At 40.7% G+C, this 24,864-nt stretch overlaps 2 protein-coding genes across 4 annotated transcripts in view; one reads left to right on the forward strand and one right to left on the reverse strand.

The window, feature by feature from the left end:
* The first annotated feature begins 127 nt into the window (after nucleotides 1-127).
* On the forward strand, nucleotides 128-7,289 carry LOC134296735 (uncharacterized). The gene is made up of 2 exons (XM_062972373.1): nucleotides 128-1,467; nucleotides 1,773-7,289. The coding sequence occupies exon 2, from the start codon at nucleotides 3,595-3,597 to the stop codon at nucleotides 4,696-4,698; it is 1,104 nt and encodes a 367-aa protein (XP_062828443.1). The 5' UTR covers nucleotides 128-1,467; nucleotides 1,773-3,594; the 3' UTR covers nucleotides 4,699-7,289.
* Nucleotides 7,290-7,555: 266 nt separating this feature from the next.
* The window catches only part of LOC100554206 (ropporin-1), a 40,388-nt gene continuing 23,079 nt past the window's right edge, over nucleotides 7,556-24,864 (reverse strand). For all 3 annotated transcript variants that reach the window (XM_008109513.3, XM_003214870.4, XM_062972475.1), the window contains exons 2-6: nucleotides 21,341-21,467; nucleotides 18,778-18,895; nucleotides 16,961-17,122; nucleotides 9,951-10,126; nucleotides 7,556-7,696 (exon numbers count right to left, since the gene is read on the reverse strand). In XM_008109513.3, coding sequence (XP_008107720.1) covers nucleotides 7,630-7,696; nucleotides 9,951-10,126; nucleotides 16,961-17,122; nucleotides 18,778-18,895; nucleotides 21,341-21,456 — 639 coding nt within the window. In that variant the 5' untranslated portion in view covers nucleotides 21,457-21,467 and the 3' untranslated portion in view covers nucleotides 7,556-7,629. The remainder of the gene's footprint in view (nucleotides 7,697-9,950; nucleotides 10,127-16,960; nucleotides 17,123-18,777; nucleotides 18,896-21,340; nucleotides 21,468-24,864) is intronic.

Here is a 24,864-nt window from a genome sequence, read left to right on the forward strand (position 1 = left end):
CGGGAAAGGGATGGGTGGGCGGGAACTGCGCGCAGGAAGGCTTCCGATTGGTGAAAGTAGTCACGGAAGTGGGCCAATAGCAGCCGCGGGGGAGTGAGAGGAGGGCGTGGCTTAGCCGGGGCTGCTTTCAACAAAACAGGAAGAACGGCCAGCTCTTTTTTGAGCGTCTCTGGCCGCCACTCAAGTGATTGTTGTGGTTTAGACACTAAGCTGCATTCGGAGACCAGGGTTTGCGTCCCCTCTCAGTCATGGAAACCCACTGGGTGCCTTGGAGCAAGTCACACTCTCTCAGCTTTAGCAAGGCAAAGGGAAAAAACCCTCTAAACGAGGGGCGGGCCAGGCAGGAATGGAGCAGGGCAGGGCCTGGGTCATCCTCAAGTGTTTCTCACAGCATAAGGACGACGCTGCTTGCAATATAGGATAGCTGCAGCCATAATCTTCTATGTATGTGCGGAGATGGAAAGAAGCAGTCACACCAATACAAGAGATTGGGTTGACAAAAAGTTGGGACGTATGGGGCTGCCACTAGCACAGTGGGTTAAACTGCCAACTGCTGAAGATCTTGCCGACCGGAAGGTTGGCAGTTCAAGCCCGGGTTGGGGTGAGCTCCCATCCTCAGCCCTAACTTCTGCTTACCTAGCAGTTCGAAAACAGCAATGTGAGTAGATAAATAAGTACCACATTGGCAGGGAGGTAAAAAGGCACCCTTGAAGACATGCCGGAAATTCAATCAGAAAGGCGTCCATGGATGACAGGCTCGTCGGCGTGGAAAAATGGAACAACAGCACCTCCTAATGGCTGAGTCGAGCACAGCTTTCAGATGCCAGAGATGAAAAAAGGGGGAAGCCTTGTCTCTGTTTATGTACTGCCAGTCTTTGTTGTCAATTGTATAACAGCATTGAATGTTTGCCATATATGTACCCTATAATCAGTTTTGAGTCCCCTCGGAGAGTGGAATATAAATAAAGTATATTATTATTAGAATTGTAGAGTTGGAAGAGACCTCACGGGCCATCCAGTACAACCCCCTGCAAGAAGCAGGAAAATCTCATTCAAAGCACCCCCGACAGATGGCATCTGTTTAAAAGCCTCCAAAGAATGGCACAATTAAATGCTTAAACAAAATCAATCAATAGTACATAAAATCAGTTAAAAAACAATTAAATACAATATAAAATTACAGTATATAAATTTTAAATATATATATGCTCAGATCTGTTCATCCGAAAACCTCGTGGCTTCATTTTGTTAGTTTCAGCCCATCTGTCAAGATCGTTTTGGATTCTGCTCCTGTCTTCTGGAGTGTTAGCTATCCCTCCCAGTTTGGTGTCGTCTGCAAACTTGATGATCGTGCCTTCTAACCCTTCGTCTAAGTCGTTAATAAAGATGTTGAACAGAACCGGGCCCAGGACGGAGCCCTGCGGCACTCCACTCATGACTTCTTTCCACGATGTAGAAGATGCATTGGTGAGCACCCTTTGGATTCGTTCGCTTAACCAATTATAGATTCACCTAACCATAGTTTTGCCTAGCCGACATTTGACTAACTTGTTTGCCAGAAGGTCATGGGGGACCTCGTCGAAGGCCTTACTGAAATCCAGGTACGCTACATCCACGGCATTCCCTGCATATACCCAGCTTGTAACTTTATCAAAAAGAGAGATCAGATTAGTCTGGCATTATTTGTTTTTGGTAAATCCGTGTTGACTATTAGCAATGACTGCATTTGTTTCTAAGTGTTTGCTGACCACTTCCTTAATTATCTTTTCCAGAATCTTGCCTGGTATCGATGTGAGGCTAACCGGACGTAATTGTTTGGGTCTTCCTTTTTTCCCTTCTTGAAGATAGGGACCGCATTCGCCCTCCTCCAATCTGTTGGGACTTCTCCCATTATTATTATTATTATTATTATTATTATTATTATTATTATTATTATTACAGTAGAGTCTCACTTATCCAAGCCTCGCTTATCCAAGTTTCTGGATTATCCAAGCCATTTTTGTAGTCAATGTTTTCAATATATCATGATATTTTGGTGCTAAATTCGTAAATACAGTAATTACAACATAAGATTACTGCGTATTGAACTGCTTTTTCTGTCTAAATTGTTGTATAATATGATGTTTTGGTGCTTAATTTGTAAAATCATAACCTATTTTGATGTGTAATAGGCTTTTCCTTAATCCCTCCGTATTATCCAAGTTATTTGCTTATCCAATCTTCTGCTGGCCCATTTAGCTTGGATAAGTGAAACCCTACTGTATTAAGTTGAGAAACTGATCTTGTTAATCCAGGAGAAATCCCTGACCAACATTAGGAAAGACTGGAACTTGTTTATCATTTTTTCTGCAGCAAAGATGAGGACAAACTTCCAACTGTTGGGTTTATGAATAAGAGAAATATTATTAAATGTAGTGTTATCTACAAATAAAGAGCAAACTTCAACAGGCAATGGGTGTGAGGTTCAGAGACTGGTCCTTGTAGTGGGGTGTCTAATGTGTTTATTAGTGTAGCAATGTTTTGTGTTAGGGCAGTGGTTCCCACCCCTTGAGCCTCCAGGTGTTTTGGATTTTAACTTGCAGAAATCCCAGCCAGCTTACCAGCTGTTTAGAACTGTGGGAGCTGAAGTCCAAAACACTTAGATATAGTTGTGTTTGATGTGGTAGTTTTAGTTTTATATATTACTACGTTGGGAACCCAGCCATGCCCGGGTTATTAGAAGGCATTGTTTCTTTTGGAATGTTAGGTAATATCACTTACGTTTGGTCCAGATCTGTTGCTGGCTAGGTTCAGTGCTGTTTAGATAAGGGTTAACGACAACTACAGCCAGGGAGGAAGGGAAAAATGGGCAGCTAATGACAAAAAGGAGTTTTTGAAGGAGTTTGGATTTCCAGAAACGGGACTGAGTGTATTGCCATTTCATTAAGTGATATACAAGAATTTTAGCCCAAACCCTAACCAAACTCTAACTCTAACCACTCTAACCCTATCCACCCTAACCCAAAACCTAATCCTAACCCCCCTAATCCTAACCCTAACCATCCTAACCACTATAACCCCCTACCCCTAACCAACCTAACTCATACACAAACCCTAATTATCCTAACCCTAGCCCTGACACCAAACCCTAACCGTAACCCGAAACCTAATGCTAAGAATAACCCTGATCCTAACCAAAACCATAACCCAAAACCTAACCCTAACACTAACTCTAACCACCCAATCCCTAAACCTACCACTAACACTAACCATGCTAACCCAAACCCTAACCTTAACCCTCACAACCGTACCCATAACCCTAACCATCCTAACCCTAACAACCCTAAACCAAGCCTGAACCCAAACCAAGCACTAGAGAGACTAGAGGAGTGTAAAATTTTAGGTTTATGGTTTTCAATTAAACCTTTTGGATGGGAAAAGAATTGGCATCTTTGGCTAAAAAAGATCAAAGAATATTTTGATAAATGGAAACCATGGCGACTAAATATTTACCAAAAGGCTATGTATGTGAAGACTTATATCATGCCCCTGGCCTTAAATTTGGCCCCGGTCTAACCCCTCCCCCCCCAGAAAGTCTTAAAGGAAGCGGAAAAAATGTTTTTCCGTTTTGTGTGGGGAACAGCCAATTTCCCTCTAGCTAGGGTGGTGACCTATAGGAAGACGACCCAAGGAGGCCTCAATTTACCAGCTTTGCGGCTGAAGTTTTTGGCTAATTACCTTAGCCAGAATTTTGGAAAATTTGGCCAGGGGATTCACCAACAGGATGGCTTGGAGGGGTGGCTTGCCCTTATCGCAAAGCGTTGGGTCAATGAGAGTTGGGCAGAGAAGGGGGGGGGGGGAGGAATCGATGCCTTTTCGGGTGACATGAAGCACGCTGGGCCTGATTTCCTGATAGAGGTCTATGGGCAGATCCAGCAAAATAAAGTACTGGCAGAGTGGTTCCAGGCTGAGAGAGGGGTTATTAAGAACCTGAAGCAGTTTGTTTACTGGGTGATGGTGGGCATGGTTTTCTTTCAGCCACAGATGGGAAAAAATGCCCGAAAGGAACATTTGTCCAGTTATTTAAAAGAAACATCAGAAAAAATAGAATATTTCATGGACCGGAGGATTCCTTTTGGTCTGTGGTACATTCAATGGAGGTTTTACCATCAAATACACTATTTGAAGGGCAACCAACCGTGGCTGAAGGAAGAACAAGTTTGTCCCAGACTTCTGTGCCAGAAACATGCCTGTGTTACTGGAAGTAAGCCTAGGGAGACCACTGAGCATTTCATCAGGGATTGCCCTTCAGCCAAAGAGACCTGGCAAAAGGTGGCCGTCGCCTTTGACTGGCTGGACTTAGCGCTTCAGCCTTGGGAGGTGGTGGCCTCTGGACTGGAGCCGGAGGCCGGGATCTGGGGACCACGTCAATACCAGGGCAGGAAGAGGAAGAGGGGACAGCAGGGGGACACCCGGGAGGCCTTTTGGGATGTTCCTTGGTCAACGACAAGGTTGATCAATTTGTATGTTCTCCTGGCCCTGGTTTTCCAGAGAAGCAGAGAAATAACAACTCAAAAGCCAGCAAATGTTACCTCTAGTGTGAATTGGGTAGCAGAGAAAATAGGAGCCCTGAGTAAAACGGAACGAGGCAGGATGCCTTCTAGCCGATGGAAGAAGTTCTGGCCCTGGCTGACAGAGATCACGCCTGGGATAACCTAAAGTGTTTGCAGTTAGAATATATAGATAGCCATAATAAATACAAACATAGTTTGATATATAATAACTGAGTTGTATGTGAATTTGTAATTGTATTTGTAATCGAAACCAAAGAATAAAATGTAAAGAAAGACTGTAAAGGAAAAATTTAATTGTTGCAAGCATTGTAAAATTTAGCTTTTCTTGTTTGATTGTTCTTGATTGTACTTGTTAGCAAATGTGTTTGTAGTACGTATTTATTATAATAAAAATTACTTATACTAAAAAAAATTACTTATACCTAATCCTAACCCTAGCCCTTACCCTAACCTTACGCCTAACCCTAACAACCATAACCCAAACCCTAACCACCCTTGCCCTGACCCTCAACGTAACCCTAAACCTAACCTTAACCCTAAAAAAACCTAACCCAAATCCTAACCGTAACTACTGTAACCCTAACCCTACCCCAAGAGGTCATAAGTTTGAAGCTAGCCCCTGTCGGAGTGAGCACCCAACCATTAAAAAATAGCCCTGCTCATTGTTGACCTAAGCAACCTGAAATATAGTTGCATCTATCAAGTATTGAATTTAGGTACTGCTTATGCAGGGAGGCTAAGTTAACTAATTTACGACACCATATAAATTGTTCAGCAGCGTTTGGAATGAGGAAGTATCCATCAAGGACTCGGTGTCACAGTGGATGATGAAGCGGCTGCTTCCCCTGTGGCCGGAATTGAGTCAGTAAGCTGGAAGCTGGAGAATGTTAAATTGCCTCTGTGTCTCTGTCTCTATGTTCATATGGCATTGAATGTTTGCCATGTATGTGTACACTGTGATCTGCCCTGAGTCCCCTTCAGGATGAGAAGGGCAGAATATAAATACTGTAAATAAAATTAATAAATACCCCTACCCCTAAACATAATCATAACCCTAACTGCAACACTGCATAATACCACCTCACCTGTCCAGTAGAAAACTATAACCTTTACTGGGAATTTTGTTGCTGCATCAGGAATTTTGTGGGTTCAGTGCTTTCCCACTTACAAGGCAGCCCCAAGCCATGGATGATGAATCTGTCCCATTTCCTCTTACAGCATGAACACAATGTGTGCATTTTTCATTTATTCTGCATCTGACTGCAGGAGCAGAATAGAACATGGGCATTTCAATAAGTCCTGTTTCTATGTGGGACTGTTCCGCCTTTCTGAGTTGGTGGGGGTGGTTCTGCTGAATATTACTGTAGTTGACCCTCTTCTGTAAACTTCACTGTGTCCCTTCCGACATGCCAACTTTAAAACTCTGTTTTAGAGACACCCCAACACTTTTTAATGCTTAACCCCCAACATTCAACATGTTCCCCATTCATTTGAATCCTTATTATTCATAGCCTCCTGGGTGGTCAAAATGTGGCCCTCCAATTGATAGACTAAATTGCTTGAACTGGCAGACCTAATGGGGAAGAGTGCAAATTGCAGTCCAAGAATATCTGAAAGGTCACATTTTGCATGGCCCTACATCAAAGCCTCTGGAGCAGGCATATGTATTTATTTCTAGTGGGGATTAATAATATAGGTATAATATAGGTGGTGTTTTAGGATCAACATCAGTGTTACTATGTGCCTTATAGTCTATTCTGACTTCAGGAGAACCTATCACAAGCTTTTCTTGTAAAGATTTATTGAGAAATGACCATTCAATGTGTTTCCATGCCTAGATGGGGATTTGAATCCTGTTTTCTTGGATTGCTAGTCTGACATTACACTGGGGCTTTGTTTGGATTAAAATCCATAGTAGATACACTGTCCCATCAACCTGAACGCCATGGCTTTCTGCTGATGGAAAGTAAAATACAGTGGACTCTTGGTATCTGCAGAGCCTTAGTGCCAGGATCTCCTGTGAATACCAAAATCCGTTGATTCACACATCCAATTTTATGCAATGGTATCGTAAAATGGTGTCCATTGTACAAAATGACAAAATCGAGGCTTGAGTCTAGATTTTTATAAAATATTTTCAAGCCATAGATGGTTGACGGAAGCCCAACTGTAATTGCAAGTAAGCTAGGTTGGTTCAAGTGTGGAGCAGTGGTTTAAGTGTAAAGATTGCGACTCCAGGAGATCATGGTTTGAATCCCCACTTGGGCATGAAAACCTAGTGGTTGACCTTGAATACATCACACACACTCCAACTCAAAGGAAGGCAAAAGTAAACCCTCTCCAAACAAATATTGCCCAGAAAGCTCTATGATACAGTTCTTTTAGGGCCACAATAAAAAATAAAATTGAATGCACACAGCAACTATAAGAAGTTAGTTTGATATTAGGTATTCTATAAGCACACAATGCAGCTTTGAAAACATGATAAAAGTTCAGAAGATAAGGAAAAGAACATGGCAAAATTGTTTTGGTGTCACATGAGAGATGATCTGTAAAGATGTTCTAAACATTTTAAACTTTCAAAACAATTCATAGCAATTTGTGTTCTGTGATGATGCATTACTTATCCACTACACTTGGATAAATCGTCACTAATAGATTGTGAAACAAAACTAAAAGCTCTTCCAAAACTCACCTCTTTGTACATTGCATAGAAATAACACTGTTGTTGCGTTCGGTTATATCCCCCAGTTTCAAAAGGCAGTGCCAGACAATTTGAAAAGCACAAAAAAGGGGAGAAAGGCTGACCTCAGACATATTTAATATAATAGGTTTATACTATTTGGTAGTATTTTATATTTATTTGTGTGAACGTGTGGGTACCGTAGTCCCTATATTCCAGCGGCACCTTCTCAATCTATGTTTCCATCTGTCTTATTGGTTGCTTTAGCAAATTGTTTATTAATGGACACAAAGGGACAAAAGAGACTGAGAGGCTGGCCTATTTGAAATTCTTATTCTATCCTCTGTTTCCTCTTGCTTTTAGTAACATAGTAGTGTATGAGGCACTGAGAATCTACTCCAGCCTGACTCGAGGATTCTGGGTAAAATCAGTCACCTTGATCAACCCGTCTGGTCCAATGCTGTGGAGGAAACATAAACATTATCATTATTATCATTATTAACAATAATATTTATATCCCACTTCCCTCTCTTAGCAAGACCCAAAGCCGCTAATATAGATGTTTGCTCAATCAGCAAGCTGTTTTTATCTGAAACATATCTTATAAACTCCTCTCTCTCTGAAATGCAATGGTTGCAATGTCTTCTGTCTTTTCAAAAGCCATCCTTGGTTCATTTGAAAATCCAATATACAGACATATGCTCACTTCTAAACAACTGCTAGGGGCATGGAAAGTAATGTAATTATTTTAAGAGTACACCATAAGTGTATTTACCATAAGTAAATGCCACAAGATGGCAGTCACCATATATATTTTGAACTGTTTTTATACATGATATTTTTTCAGAGACAAAAGGGATTTTTTAAAACTAACTAGCTGTGCCCGGCCACGTGTTGCAGTGGCTTATGAGAATCATTTGTTGACCAGGTAGAATAGCAGTGAATAGCCTTGCAGCTTCTAAGTTCGGTCGTTTTCTTCTTATGCGAATCCTTGTTTGGTGAGCAGGAATACAATAGAATAGGCTTACTGCTTGGAAGGCTGGGTACTTGCATTCTAGGGCAATGGTTTTTTGGCCAATTTGAATTGCACTGAATAGCCTTGCTGCTTCAAAGCCTGGCCACTTTCTATATAGGGGCATCCTTCCTTGGGCAGGTTGAATGGGAAGGAGTAGCCTTGTGGCTTCAAAACCTGAGGGTTTTTTTAATCAAAGGGAAATCTTGGTGGGCCAGGTTGAACAGCACTGAATAACCTCGCTGCTTGCAAGCCTGGCTGCTTTCTACATAGGGTCATCCTTCGTTGGCCAGGTTGAATGGGACGGAGGAGCCTCATGGCTTCAAAACCTGAGGGTTTTCTATCTAAGGGAAATCTTGGTTGGCCAGGTTGAACAGCACTGAATAGCCTTGCTACTTGCAAACCTGGCCGCTTTCTACCTTGTGGAATTTTTGGTTGGCCAGGTTGAATAGCAATTAATAGTCTTGGTGCGGCAAGTATGAATGCTGCAATTAGCCACCTTGATTAACATTTAATGGCCTTGCATCTTCAAAGCCTGCCTGCTTCCTGCCTGGGGGAATCCTTTGTTGTGAGGTTTTAGCTGGTCCTGGTTGTTTGCTTTCTGGAATTCCCCTGTTTTCAGAGTGTTGCTCTTTATTTACTGTCCTGATTTTAGAGATTATATTGTTCTGTATTATTATACCACAGTAATTATTATATATTATATTTATAATCTTATATTATCACTGGATTATATGAGGCCCCTTCTACACAGCTGTATAAAATCCACACTGAACTGGATTATATGGCAGTGCGGACTCAAGATAATCCAGTTCAAAGCAGATACTGTGGACTATCTGCCTTGGCATTCTGGGTTATATAGGTGTGTGGAAGGGCCTTGAGTCTACACTGCCATATAATCCAGTTCAAATCAGATAATCTGTATTTTATAGGCAGTGTGGAAGATGCCTGAGTGAAGAAGCCCTGAGCTCAATTGTTGCTGAGTGAGTTGCTAGGAGACGAAGTGGGCGGGGCATACCCTTCTAACTGGCATTTAGGGGGGGAAACGGTTTTTCCTTGTCCTCTAATTTGGACTTTATTTTTCTAGGGTTTTTTTGTTTTGTTTGAAAGACATATTTTGGATGACTATGTCTTTTGTGGCCAAATTTGGTGTGATTTGGTTCAGTGGTTTTGTTGTTTACTCCATAATAAAACACACATTACATTTTTTATGTATAGATGGTTTATTTTTAATACATAACAAGGGAATTCATGACATCAGTGCCTGCTAAAGTGGCTTTAACTATAAATGAGATCAGGAGAGAAGTTATGACTTTCAACCAAATGTTATTAAAAGAAAATGGAGTAAATCTTTGAAAGATAGGCAAATGCTTCAGCGTGTGCTTAATTCTTTTTTAAGTAAATAGAACAAGATTTCCAAGGAAGAAATTAGCATGGGAAGTATTTTATGTTCTCAATTTTGACCATATCAAAATTATAAGAAACTGCATAAAGTTTAGATCTACACACATTAGGATTTTCCCAGCCCCAAAAGGCAACCTGCATAATGATATTCTGCTAAATTTGTGAACCTTATACGTAAGTAAACTGATCATACGGCTCAGCTACAGATGCTGCCAACCACCACACTACAGCTATTGCAGGGGGCTGTGCTAACTGTGATTTGCTTTAACAATGTATTAGGTACGCCAGGGCTACTTACATCTCCTGTTCAATGTAATTCAGCATTCGGCTGACATGGGATGCTGAGATCTCTCCATCGACTTCAGCAATGTAAGTGTAGAGAAACTGGAAAGTACTGAAAGGAATGCGAGCTGGTCCACTGTCATTCTCATTGGATAAAACCTCACATATTATCTTCAGAGTTTTTGCGATAGTCTATTTTTAAAAAAGCAGAATACTATTAGGTATTATTAACATACTGTATTGGTATATTTTTTCTAGGGTTTTTTTTTCTAGAAATATTAAGACATAGCTGTGATATTGATAATAGACTGACAGAGCTGGAAGAGACCATGGTGGCCATTCAGTTCAACTCCATTCTGTCATGCAGGAAAGCACAATCAAAGCACCTCTTACAGATGGCCATACAACCTCTGCTTAAAAGCCTCCACCACACCCTGAGGCTGTGTCTGCCACTATCGAGCTAATCCAAACAGTCAAGTGTGTTTAAGGACACTTTCATTTCTGTTGGGCTATGGTAAATAAAACATACATATTTTATGCACAGTATGTAAGAAAAGTGTTGGCACCAGATTATACATAAGAAGTCCCTGAACCGACGTGATGTCCTAGTAGTTGCTCCATATTGAAATAATGTTATTCAACCTCTAGCTTTGTTTTCTCTACACAGGCACTACAAATTGATTTTGGCCTATTTCAATAACTAGGCCATTTAAGAATCCCTAGGAATCTGAGTACAGCAGGGCTGCATACTTTCACCCTACCTATTCAACTTGTACGCAGAACACATCATGCGACGTGCGGGGCTTAACGATTCCAAGGCTGGAGTTAAAATTGCTGTAAGAAACATTAACAACCTTAGATATGCAGATGATATCACTCTGATGGCCGAAAGTGAGGAAGAGCTGAGGAGCCTTAACACCAGGGTGAAAGAAGAAAGTGCAAAAGCTGGGTTGCAGTTAAACGTCAAGAAAACCAAGATCATGGCAACTACACCTATTGATAACTGGCAAATAGAAGGAAAAAATGTGGAGGCAGTGACAGACTTTATATTTCTAGGTGCGAAGATCATTGCAGATGCAGACTGCAGCCAGGAAATCAGAAGACGTTTACTTCTTGGGAGGAGAGCAATGGCCAACCTCGATAAAATAGTGAAGAGCAGAGACATCACACTGGCAACGAAGGTCCGCATAGTCAAAGCAATGGTATTCCCCATAGTAACCTATGGATGCAAGAGCTGGACCATAAGGAAGGCTGAGCGAAGTAAGATAGATGCTTTTGAACTTTGGTGCTGGAGGAAAATCCTGAGAGTGCCTTGGACCGCAAGAAGATCCAACCAGTCCATCCTCCAGGAAATAATGCCCGGCTGCTCAGTGGAGGGAAGGATATTAGAGGCAAAGTTGAAGTATTTTGGCCACATCATGAGAAGACAGGAAAGCTTGGAAAAGATCATGATACTGGGGGAAATGGAAGGAAAAAGGAAGAGAGGTCAACCAAGGGCAAGATGGATGGACGGTATCCTTGAAGTGACTGGCTTGACCTTGAAGGAACTGGGGGCGGCGACGGCCGACAGGGAACTCTGGCATGGACTGGTCCATGAGGTCACGAAGAGTCGGAAATGACTATGCGATTGAGCAGCACCAAGAATCTGAGAATGAGAATTCCGATAGGAATAAATTACAGAAAGCAATTGAAGAATTTATTTTGATTCATAGAATCCCACCTCCATAAAACAGAACAGGAAGGGTAAAGGCATATGGAATTTTGCTGAGTCAGTAACTATTTAAGTATAAGGGAAGTAGAAAGAATGTCATGCAAATTCTGCCATTTGTTTAATTAGTGAAACAATTAAATATGTTTAACAGGAAGGAAAAACAGGTATTGATTAGTGCCATCTGCTTTTTCTGTTTTTGCTCACCTGAAGTCAAAATCTGTTGTGAAATCAAAATAATGCAATGGTATGAATATAAGATTATGATTTCAAGTGAGGAAAACAATCTTGAAGGCACAGATGATTTTTTAAAATACAAAATTATTCACAAAAGGTTGAGGTAAATGCGAGAAATTGAAAATATAATGGAATACGATAACTTGTTTTGAGAAATATTGCATTAATACAAACAGTGTACTGGTAACTAGATTCTTCAGAGCTGGTTGTTTTGGACTGCAACCAGAGATTTACATCCAGCAATTCCAAGCCTGGGGCTGTGGTGGCACAATGGGTTGTGTCGGCTAAACTGCTGATCTGAAGGTTGGTGGTTTGAATCTGTGAGACGGGGTGAGCTCCCATCTGTCAGCCCTAGCTTCCCATGCGGGGACATGAGAGAAGCCTCTCAGCAGGATGGTAACACATCCGGGCATCCCCTGGGCAACGTCTCTATAGATGGCCGATTCTCTCACACCAGAAGCAACTTGCAGTGTGTTCACTTCTGACATGATAAAAAAGTAATTCCAAGTTACCTTCAGGATAAGCCCTACATTGGATTGAGACTCTTTAAAGGTGTACAAACATGACAAATGGATATTGGATGGACATTTGTATTGTATGTAAAAACTACAGTAAATATACACCTAGTGCTGGCATTTAGGAAGCAGACTGAGGCCCCTTCTACACTGCCATCTAAAATCCAGATTATCTGCTTTGAACTGGATAAGGCATTGTAGACAATTATTTGCCTTGATAATCTGGATAATATGGCAGTGTAGAAGTGTTCTCTATCAACCAAAATGCAGAGTGAAGAGGTGATGTGCTAGCCCAATAACAACAAAAACAACAACAACAACAACAACAACAACAATTTATTTGTATTCTACTCTATCTCCCCTAGGGGACTTCTGCTCCCCTTTATCTCCACTTTTGTCCCTTTACATTGAAAGTGACGTCTAAATGGGAGCACTTCCACAAGGCATGGAAGCTCTCTTAGGCCCCTTCTAGGTAAAGGTAAAGGTTTTCCCCTGACGTTAAGTCCAGCCGTGACCAACTCTGGGGGTTGGTGCTCATCTCCATTTCTAAGCCGAAGAGCCAGCGTTGTCCGTAGACACTTCCAAGGTCATGTGGCTGGCATGACTGCATGGAGCGCCGTTACCTTCCCGCTGGACCTATTGATCTACTCACACTTGCTTGTTTTCGAACTGCTAGGTTGGCAGAAGCTGGAGCTAATAGCGGGCGCTCACTCCGCTATTCTACACTGCCCTATATCCCAGGATCTGATCCCAGATGTTCTGCTTTAAACTGGATTATATGAGTCTTGACTTCAGTATGTAACTCACTATGAAGGCCTGCTGTTAATTTGAAAACCAATTACACTATATAACATGATTTTTGTTCCTGGGTTATAAATGCCATTTCCTAATTGGTTCTATCATAAAAACATGAAAGAAGTTTATTAAACTGCAAAACTTTGTTTTTGTAGCACATGCTACAACACATTTTGTTAGTTTTCCAATGAGTATCTCATTGAGTGTCAACCAGTTCAGTCACAAAAACGAAGTTTCTGGGGTATAACTACTTTCAAAGTAAGTACCACACAATTAAATAGGAATAACACTTTCAAAACAGAAACAAGATTTTTCCCCAAATTTTGTTACATAATATTATTAGTATTTTAAAGTATAATTTACATTTCAGAGTTCTTGTAATTTTTCTTTGACCTAATGAACAATCCTATAAGTTGGTCTTTGTGAGTACAAATATTACCTATTAGTACTCCAGTCCTTATTTCTCTTTCTCCCCCTTTCTCCCTATGTGTGCATGCATGTATCTGTATACATGTCCTAATAATAATAATAATAATAATAATAATCCTCCCCGCAGGTGCCACCTTGACGTGGTGGGGGGGCTTAACTGCTCCAATGATGACTGAGGGCTGTGCTGGCGGTAGTGTAACTACCGGTAGGTCCAACCAAGCCAGAGAGGCCTCAGCTGAGGAGCAGAACTAAGAGCACCTAACCCATTAGCATTATGGAGAAACAAACCCAAACGAAGTCTATACTGGCTCGGTCGTCGCCCAGGATAAAAAGGACCGTGATGGATGCTGCTGATTCTGGACATCCATCGACAAGTGGGCTACGGAATCATCAAACCCCAAATGAACAGTCACAGAAGCGGCAGAAATACACAATGCCAGAAAACCGCACAATTATGAAATGCTACTACAAATCTGAACCTCAAAGGCGTGGCTACCAAAAAAGGATGAATCAACTGTGGAAACAAGAGTACCCTGACTCACAGATAACAGAACCCCGACTGGCTGACCAACGAAGATTCATAATCAGAAACAAAGTGTTCAGTGAAGTTGAACTCGAAGAAATCCAGAAAATTTGCAAAGTAAATTACCATCAGACCACAGCACAGACAGCAGCAGAGATTCCAGCAACACTTGGAATGGTAGAACAGATTGAACCAGAAGAAAGTGTGGAGCTTTTGCAAGAATTTGATGAACCAGCACTTGAAACATCTGCTGAACTACCAGGAACCTTGACAGCAAGACAACAAGAGCTCAAGGATAAGATCATGGCTCATGCTGCAGCAAATGCAATAAGAAAGCGGCTCCCAACTCTAAAAACAGTGCCCAAGAGACACCTGGCGCCTCTCATGAAAGATGTGAATGCAGTACTCTCCACTGTCCAAATAACATCAATTGAACAAACAAACCAGTATGCCTACAGTGCAGCAGTGATAGTAACAGAAGAGCTTGGGCTCCTACAACCAAGGCAGCCCCAAAGAAAATCGACTGGAAAACCAAAGTGGAAGGTCAGGCTAGAGTTGAAAATCAAAAAGCTTAGATCAGATGCAAGTAACCTGAAAAATATGAAAGAGAAGAAACTGAAGAATGACAAAATCAAGCAATACCTGATCCGAAAGTACTGGCTGAACACCAGAAAAATTGAAGAAGCTTTGGAAATTGTGAAAGAACAAATTACAGCAACAGCCAGAAAAATTGAAAGGTATGAAGCCAGAATCATCCAGTACAGACAAAATCAACTGTTTCAATCAGACCAAAGACGGTTCTATCAGAGCCTGAACCAAAAAACAGACACAGTAACCATAAAGCCAGAGAAAACTGCAACAACGAAAGAGCTTTGGGAAAACCGCACTACAAACTAGAGCTGACAGCTGGCACAACAAAACACTGCATGGAAAGTTCCTTGACAAAATTGAAGGAAAAGCTGATAAAGAGAAGACCTGGCTCTGGCTCACGAATGGGACCCTGAAGAAGGAGACAGAAGGCCTGATCCTTGCAGCCCAGGAGCAAGCCATCAGAACAAATGCAATCAAGGCCAAGATCGAAAAATCAGCTGATGACCCAAAGTGCAGACTGTGCAAGGAAACCGATGAAACCATTGATCATATCCTCAGCTGCTGTAAGAAAATTGCACAGACAGACTACAAACAGAGGCACAACTATGTGGCCCAAATGATTCATTGGAACCTATGCCTCAAGTATCACCTCCCTGCAGTTAAGAACTGGTGGGATCACAAACCTGCAAAGGTTGTGGAAAATGAACACGCAAAGATACTGTGGGACTTCCGAATCCAGACTGACAAAGTTCTGGAACACAACACACCAGACATCACAGTTGTGGAAAAGAACAAGGTTTGGATCATTGATGTTGCCATCCCAGGTGACAGTCGCATTGAAGAAAAACAACAGGAAAAACTCAGCTGCTATCAGGACCTCAAGATTGAACTTCAAAGACTCTGGCAGAAACCAGTGCAGGTGGTCCCGGTGGTGATGGGCACACTGGGTGCCGTGCCAAAAGATCTCAGCCGGCATTTGGAAACAATAGACATTGACAAAATTACGATCTGCCAGCTGCAAAAGGCCACCTTACTGGGATCTGCACGCATCATCCGAAAATACATCACACAGTCCTAGACACTTGGGAAGTGTTCGACTTGTGATTTTGTGAAACGAAATCCAGCATATCGATCTTGTTTGCTGTGTCATACAACGTCGTTGTGTCAATAATAATAATAATAATAATAATAATAATAATGATGATGATGCAAGAAGATCGCGCAGATGGACTATAAGCTGAGCCATAATACCATTGCTCAGATGATCTAATGGAACTTGTGCCACCAATACCATCTGCCTGTGACAAGGAACTGGTGGGATCACAAGCTGGAAAAAGTTACAGAAAATGAACACGTCCTCTGGGACTTCCGAATTCAGATTGACAGAGTTTTGGACCACAATACCTCTGACCTCATAATCATGAAAAAAACAAAGTATGGATTGTCGATGTTGCAATACCTGGCGACAGCAGGATAGACGAGAAGCAACTGGAAAAACTGACACGATATGAGGATTTAAAGATCGAACCGCAAAGACTCTGGCACAAGCCAATAAAAGTGGTCCCAGTGGTGATTGGCACACTGGGTGCAGTGCCTAAAGACCTTGGATAGCACTTAAAAACAATTGCCACTGACAAAATTATCATCTGTCAGCTGCAAAAGGCTACCCTACTCGAATCTGCACGCATTATTTGCTGATACATCACATAGTCCTAGACACCTGGGAAGTGTCTGACATGTGATCTAATATAACAGCCAGCATAGTGATCTTGTTTGCTGTGTACTAATCTTGTTGTGTATCAAATAATAATAATAATAATCATCATCATCATCATCATCATGTTTATTTATTATCCACGTCTCCTTTTTCCTTGAGGTGGGGCACAACATATACAAGCAGAGAAAGGCAAAGTGTGATTCTGTGTCTGTTTGCTATTGCATGCATGCATGTGCGTACACATAGAACCACTCTAAGCCACCTATTTCTAGCAAATAAAAAGGACAATGCATCCAGGAGTGGTGATTCACCTTGTTAAAAAGTTGTATTTTTGCCATTTTAGTAACTAATAGCACACACTCCTTTTACAACATCAAAATTGATTTCTGCCAGTGGCAATTAGATTTTTTTTGTTTTCTCATTTTGGCACTAGATTTTTCTCCTAGAGATTTCAAGTTATACAAGCACCACACATTTAAATAAATACTAGAAATTCAAAAGACAAACTTACAACTCCAAGAGAGCTACAGGCCAGAGCTAAAAACTTGAGCCATTCAATTTCTTCAGTAAAACGCCCAACGTTCATCACGCTGTCAAACAAATCTGTTGGGAGATTGAGCACCTTCCACATCTGGGCCAATTCATCCACATGGACTATCAGCCTCCCACCCACCTGAAAAATAGAACAAAACCATCTATAAGTGAAGGAATTGTTGACAATTTTTGAAGTTTACTTTTTAAAAAATAGATCAGGTAATTTACTGATAATCTTTGTCAATAATTTTATTCTTTACTGTGTCCAAGACAGAAAGCATTTTGCTGACTCTTTGATAGGGATGGGAAATTTGTGGCCTTTCAGATATTGTTGGGCTGCACCCATTACCAATAGCTACACTGCCAACTGAAATTTATACCTGACGACATTATTGTTTATTGCAGTGAAAACATTATGTTGCTTTCCCTTGCTTTTGGATTGTTTATTAGACAACTTGAGTGCTATCTTTCAATTGAAAGTGAGATAAAATGCAACAGAAAAATAGAAATAATCTCAGAGAGCTATACTGTTCCCAGTGCTTTTATTAGTTATATCTGAAGGTGATAGTCATGAACTATAATTAAGTAGACTTGTTCTGTTCTGTTGATCTGTTCTTGTTAAAAAGAAAAGTGTTTATGTTCCATATATTTTGTTAATTTTTTTCTTGCTTACCCAACACAACCAAAATATTAAATACAAACATAATAATTGGGTTGGGCTGGGCCCTTGATTCCACTGGGATTTGGTTCCAGGAGCCCCTATGCACACCAGAATCCCTGGGTGATTTAGTCCTGTTATATACATTGGTATAGAAAAATGCTGTCCCTTGTACAAAATGACTAAATCAAAGCTTGCTTTTTGACTTTTAAAACATATTTTCAAGCTGTGGATGATTAAATCTGTGGATGCAGAATCAATGGGTATGAAAGGCTGACTATAACTGTTAGTCACCTTTCACTGTTCCACTCCAGCACAACCCCAGAATACATTTTTTAAAAAAAATTGATAATGAATTTAGTAATTTCTTTCTCCACTCCCCAAATCTACAAACCCTATTTTCCTACAGCCTCCACGAATCTGAACTGCACTAATAGTGGATGCAGAAAGGAGAAAGAAAAGTCTTACTTGAGAGGGCAGAAATAGTTTACATGAGAGGAACTGTCTGAACCCTATTATTTCTTGTCCATTCCCACCTGTTTCTATGCATGTAGGGTGAGTTTATGAAATGGATTGCCCTTCTATCCATGGAAGTTTTCTGTGTGATTTTAAATCCTGGAACCCTGTAACAATTGGAATTATACAATTATCACTATTATTTTACTTTAGCAAACATTATCCCTGGGGAGGAGGGGCTTATAGAATCCTCAGCCAGGGGTCTCTGGTCTAACGACAAATCCCAGAATCCTATAGGATACAACCATGGCAATTAAGGTGGGATCATATTGATGTAATTGTATAATATGCAAGGAATCTTGATTTTCCAACGTTCTGCTTACTGAACAAAGCGCTTCCATAGATACAGAAGGCCTTTCTCTTCACAAAGTCATCTTCTATGTGCATGATATTATTTGATAGAGAAGCAGAAGACTGATATCTGTTTTCAGCACACCAAACTATATCATTAATTTCTCTCTGTATACATCTGATCATGTCACTAAAGTAGCAGATATAACACAAAAGGCAATTTACAAAACCATGCCCAGAAACTGTATGAAGTAGTCAGTCACATATGCATTACAAACACCAAAACCTCTCAAGTACTTGCCCTAAAATTGAAAGGAGATGTTTCTTACTCTCTGGTGCAAGACCTTCAAGAGTTCTGGAGTAAGCTCTGCCCAGTTTGATAAAGGCACTCTATCTGCTCGCTCTCTTACAGGGGGGAGTTCTCCACGGGCCATGGCACTGAAATATCTGGACAGAAAAACAGAACAAATACTCACATTTCACAAATAGCTGCTAGCTTTATAAGTGGCTATGATTCAAAGGCATAGCTGTGTAACTCTGGAATACAGGTTATCATATCCCAGCCAGCATCATACTAAACTCCAATTACCACCATTCATAGGGTTATCTACTCCCATTGGCTTTCGGCAATATCTTCCCTCCTGCTTTCTTTCCCCAACAACCACCTGTCACCTCTCCACCATGGCCACAAGTTATGCATTTCTATGGATATTCACACACAAAGTCTTCCTACAAAGGCCTGCTTTTTGATTATAAGATCTCATAAATAAAAGACTAGAGATAAAATACAATGGCATGAGAACCTCAGAAGATGGGGCGGAAGCCCAGTAAGCAAATGCCTTATATTTCTTTTTGGAAAAACCCTTGTTTTCTTGCATTTATCCTTATTTAATGACTAAATTGGACTTGACATAAGATTTTTTTGGACTGTTATTATTATTTTTCAACAATGGCCTCATGGGAGTGGATGTAGGAGGGTGTGTGCAAGGTTTGGACTGGAGATGTCACACTGTGGAATAGAAGATCTAATCATTCCTGGCATCTTCTTTTTCCTTATCATCTCTCCTTATCCCTAAGGTGCTGTTTATCTGCCTTTGAAAGGTTTTTTGAATGATTTGTTCTAAAAGCCAATTGCACATTTCAAAATACAGAGACCAGGATCTCACACACTCATTACCTAAATAGAAGATGTCTCCTTGTGTCAATGGATGTTGGTGTAAGCTATTCAAATGTCAGGTCATTGTACCTCAGAGGGTGTTGCCTCTGCCTAGTGTGTGTGTGTGTGGTTTTTTTTTGGGGGGGGGGGATAAGGGGACCTTTACAAAGATGTGGAATTTGTCACTTGAAAGGGTCTGTTTCCTATTCGAGTTTGGATTCTGTTGAAAGAATATCAGTCTGGAGTACAAATAACCTGCTATTTGAAGCTGTTGTGTTTGCTGTTGTTTCAGTCACAAAGTGTCAGACCTTGGCACTCCTAAACTATGTTTTACTCCATATAAATATATCTACAACCAGCACAGGGCAATTATAATTGTACTTTGAACCTATCGTGGGATTTTCTCAGCAAGATTTGTTCGGAAGGGGGTTGTAGTTCCTTTCCTCTGAGGCTAAGAAAGTATGATTAGCACAACAAGGTCACCCAATGGGTTTTCATGGCCCAGTGGGGATTTGAACTCTGGTTCTTGAGTCGTAGTCCAATGTTCAAACCACTAGACTGGAAAAGTGTACTACTGTTTATTTTTTTAAGAAAAGATATATTTTTTTCTGGAAAAAAAGGAAACAAAGCAGCACCAAAAGGGAAAGGAAAGAACACAATAAAAATACCATAGAATTGACACACCAAGCTAAGGAAATGGCATATTAGAAAACATGTTAATCAAGGAACCAACATTTTTACTGTTGTGCAACATCATGAGCAACTACTACTACTACTACTATCTCATTGCCTTGCATTTTTGCACATGCCTGCCTTCCCTGTAATTTCTTATTAGCCCCACCGTTTAGTCATGATGCTCGCTATGTATTTTCTGAATGTTATTTTACTGTTATTGTTTGAATTATATATGCTGTTGTTGTATTGTTTTATCTGTTGATCAGGCTTGCTCCCCATGTGAACTGCTCCGAGTTCCCTCGGGGAGATGTAAGCGGGTTATAAATAAATTATTATTATTATTTATTACTATGTATGCCTTCTGAATTCTACCAACTCAAACCTAGGATGCTGCAAAGAAGAGACAGTGAAATGTTGTGGCCTTGATTAACATGTTTCTGTCCAACCTAGACAGGTTGCCCAATGGAGAAGCGAAGAATGATAGTGCTGGGGTTGCAGTCCAGGAACAGCTAGAGGGCTCCAGTTACCCATCCCTGCTATGAAGTAAACCTTGACACTGATCATTATGCTAATCTTGTCATTTTCATACATCCTTATTATTATTGATTTGTGTAAGGACAGGAAGAAGTAGGTCATACTTTTGGGCATGGCCCAAGTTCAGGGTATGGAAATGTTACTTTCTGGACTACAATATACAGAATTGCCCAACCAGCATAGCTACTGGCTAACTAGAGGATTCTGGGAATTATAGTCCCATGCTCTGCTTCAGTTTATGCATCCAGTCCAAAGTGTGAATGGAGCCCAGTGTGCATAAAACAGCAGATGCATTTCTACCCAGTAGTCACAGGAATTATTCAACACTCCAGCTATTATTGGCTGCAACTCCTATCAGCTTTTCCTCTCTATCTGATGATGATGATGTCTGCATTTTGAAGCAGCAGAACAAAATAAAAACTACAGTGCCAAGTATTACATATGTAGAATTCTTCAAGTAAATCTATATTTGAATCCTCTCCAAGCAAACATAATTTAAGTCCTTCAGAAGAAAATATGAAACTTACTCGGAAGACCATAGGATTAAATCTGGAGGCTGAGTCCGAATAGCAGCTTTGGTAAACTGCTTGAGCAAATCTGGAAGCTCTGGTGGAATGCATACTTGCTTGTCTGTCTGTGGCATAGTTACTGTGCCTGTTAAAAAAAATCAAACTTATCTATTAAGTATATAAAAAGTACTGTATCTTACAATTACTTCGAGGCATGAGGAAGGAAATCCTGGGGAAACTGCATTAAACTATTAACTTCGTTTTCTGGTGAAGTTAAGATTACTATCCCAATGGGTAGTAACAAAGTGGTAGATTCACTGTGAGGTTTAGTCCAAACTTCAAGGGAGATATCTAAGAATGTGAATCTAGAGGAAGGATTGACTACTTGACATAGCATCTTTAAAGTATAAATCAAGACTCCAAACAGATTCACCACTCCAATGATATGGAAGCCATAGCCACCACTGGCATGAAGCAAACAAGAAAAGTGTTATCCCGCTCCCATTCCATGTACTCAGGCTGACAGAAGCTGGCATGAATTGTAGTTCAGCACTGGCAACAGTACAGGGTTCACCATACTTTAAGGCAGCAGACAAGCACAGCATTGGTTTCTAGGATCTATTTTGTTTACTAGAACCAAAAATTTCAGAACTGGAGTCAGATACAAAAATGGTAGCTTAGGATGCAGAGCCTCTATGAGTGATAAATAAGTTCACTGTAATATACAAGTAGAAATCTCTACCTTATTTTCTATAGATTATTGATTCTGTCTAGTTTAGACTTTAAAATTGCAGTCATTGCTGCTTTATTGCAAAACCATCCAGAAATCTGTTAGCTGATCCCAGTTTGCTTCGTGCAGCACACACAGCTCTTGCCCTCCACTGCCATTCCCATTCTGTAGCATCCCTGCTGTAGGCAACTATTGAGCATTGTCTAATGGTAAAACATATTGTGAAACTCTCTGAAAAATCAAATGCAGACAATACTATGTAATAAAAATACTCTCCTTTTGAATGAAACACTATTCTACCTTAGCTCCTTTTCTTAAGCATTTAACAAAGATTACTTTTCATTTTGCAACCAGATATAGTGGTAGACATACATTTGTAACTTTCAGACATTACCCAATAGCTGCAATGAATTCCTGGGTGCCTGCCTACCTACATGTAGCACAGCTTTTAAGAATATATTATTAGCTTATACAATATTTTGTCCATGACTGTTGGACCCACTCATTATCATCACCCACGCACAAAACTGATGCTGTCTAGTGCTTTACTGCAGCATTGCTTTGCAGAAAGATTCTAGCAAGTGCTTTTGCACAATCAAAAACCTAATAAAATCAGAGGTCTCCACCTGTGTGTAAACTTGAACACATGTTGGCTTTGCTTAGATTGGGAATGGCTGACTTCTGGATCTTACTATGTTATTGTTGCACTGCAATCTCCACCAGCCCTGCTAGCATAGCTTATGGTGAGGAATGAATTATGTATAATATACAGGATAGAGAAAGATTCTGTGGATTTTGTTGCAGATAAGAAAACACAAGGCAGTTTGATGGCACAGACTCCACAATTCCTCCTGGAATAAATGGGAATAGCTGAATAAACCTCCTGCCTCTGGTTTATTTAGTGTGACCTCAAAACATCAAAATCTGGTTTGCATTTCCCTCAGCAAAACAAGGAAGTAATCTTGGAACAAGCCATAGCGAATGCATAACACCAGAGGAGAGTGGTAAGAGACAGCGCAGATTGTTGGGATTGAAAATCACAACAAACAAACTTTTGGATGAAAAATCAGTGATTTGTTCAACTGCTTCTGTCCCCAACATGAAGAAACAGGCAGAGAGCAGAGCATGAGGCCACGTTTTGCTACAGTAACTCTTGACAAGACAGGATTTTAGCTTGACCATAGTCAGTCAGTCACAACATTTTATGCAAATTTTACCTGGAAAGAAGCCCTATTAAACATACTGATTTTGAGAATAGCATTGTCTAACAGAGCCCTTCCACACAGACATATAACCTAGAATATAAAGACAGATAATCCACAATATCAGTTTTGAATTGGGTTATCTTAGTCCACACTACCATATAATCCAGTTCAATGTGGATTTTATACAGCTGTTTGGAAGGGGCTCCAATATGATGTTTTATTCTACAGTCAAGGTGATAGTTTAGTATAAGGGGGATAATTTTCTAATGCCTATGTTTCTGAATGTTCTCACTTGACTGTTTCCCCAACCCTTATTCCCATTATTTTAAATCTCAGATGAATAGATCCATGCTGCCACAATCACTCAATCAGATTTTAAATCCTGCTTGGCCTTTCAAAATTAAAATATTTAGAAGACATTGGTGTTGAGAAAGTATAGATATATTTGTTTTCTTTAGATTTTGAGATCATCCAGTGTAAGTTGTGAGGGACACATCTGTTCATCCAGAGAGTTGGCATTGTTGGAGAGGTTACAATGGATGTTTCTTAAATAAAGGGACTGCATGAGAAAATTTGTGGAAGAAACTTGGAGCTTTGCTGCTACTGGTGTGTCAGTTGTGTGGAAAGGGGATAATGGGTGTGTCTACAGACATGGCTTTATGAGTTGGATGAGAAGGTTCTTCAGCTACACCTACATGTAAATTATGAGCCTATTCCATTTCTTAAGTGACTATGTTTCTACTACAGTTGCTAACCACTGTGTGAAATGCTTGAGGTTTTGTGTTCTTAGGCGAATTGAGCTGTAAAGAAGAAAATGAAAAACTAGGGTTGTTGTGACTGATTACATAGTTCAACCCATTTGCTGAAGAGAAAGAAAGAAAGGGTGTGGGATTACAGCCTATTTTGGATGGAGTCGCACTTCCCTTAAAGACACAGGTCGCAGTCTGGGGGTGATCCTCATCGCTGGCCCTGGAACCTCAGGTGTTGGCGGTGGCCAGGAGTGCCTTCGCAGTTACAACTGTGTGCCAGCTGCACCTGTACCTTGAGACACCAGACTTGACCATGGTAGTCCATGCCTTAGCAACATCCTGTTTGGACAGCTGCAATGCTCTCTATGTAGGGCTGCCTTTGAAGATAGTTTGGAAGCTACAACTAGACCAAAGATCGGCAGCCAGATTACTAACAGGGGCTTCGTACAGGGAAATAACCACTCCCATGTTATGGCAGCTCCGCTGGTTGTTGGTCTGCTTCCAGGCTAAATACAAAGAGCTGGTTGTTACCTATAAAGCTCTAAATGGTTCGGTCCAGGCTATTTATCTGATCACATCTCCCCATATAAACCATCTTGTGCACGGCGGTCAGCGAGGAGGCTCTGCTCTCGGTCCCACCACATCTCAAGTGTGGCTGATGGAAACAAGAGAGGGGAGCTTCTCCGTGATCACTTCCCCTCTTTGAAACTCCCCACCTAAAGAAATAAAAATGGCTCCCATCCTCTTCTTCTTTTAAAAAATTCTTGAAAACGCACTTGTGCACTTTGTTGTATGGAGAGGAGGAAGACTAGGACACTTTAAATGAATGCCATCAGAATGCTGGCTAACTTACTTCTA

The sequence above is a fragment of the Anolis carolinensis genome, chromosome 1 (genome assembly GCF_035594765.1).
Source record: "Anolis carolinensis isolate JA03-04 chromosome 1, rAnoCar3.1.pri, whole genome shotgun sequence".
Taxonomy (NCBI): domain Eukaryota; kingdom Metazoa; phylum Chordata; class Lepidosauria; order Squamata; family Dactyloidae; genus Anolis; species Anolis carolinensis.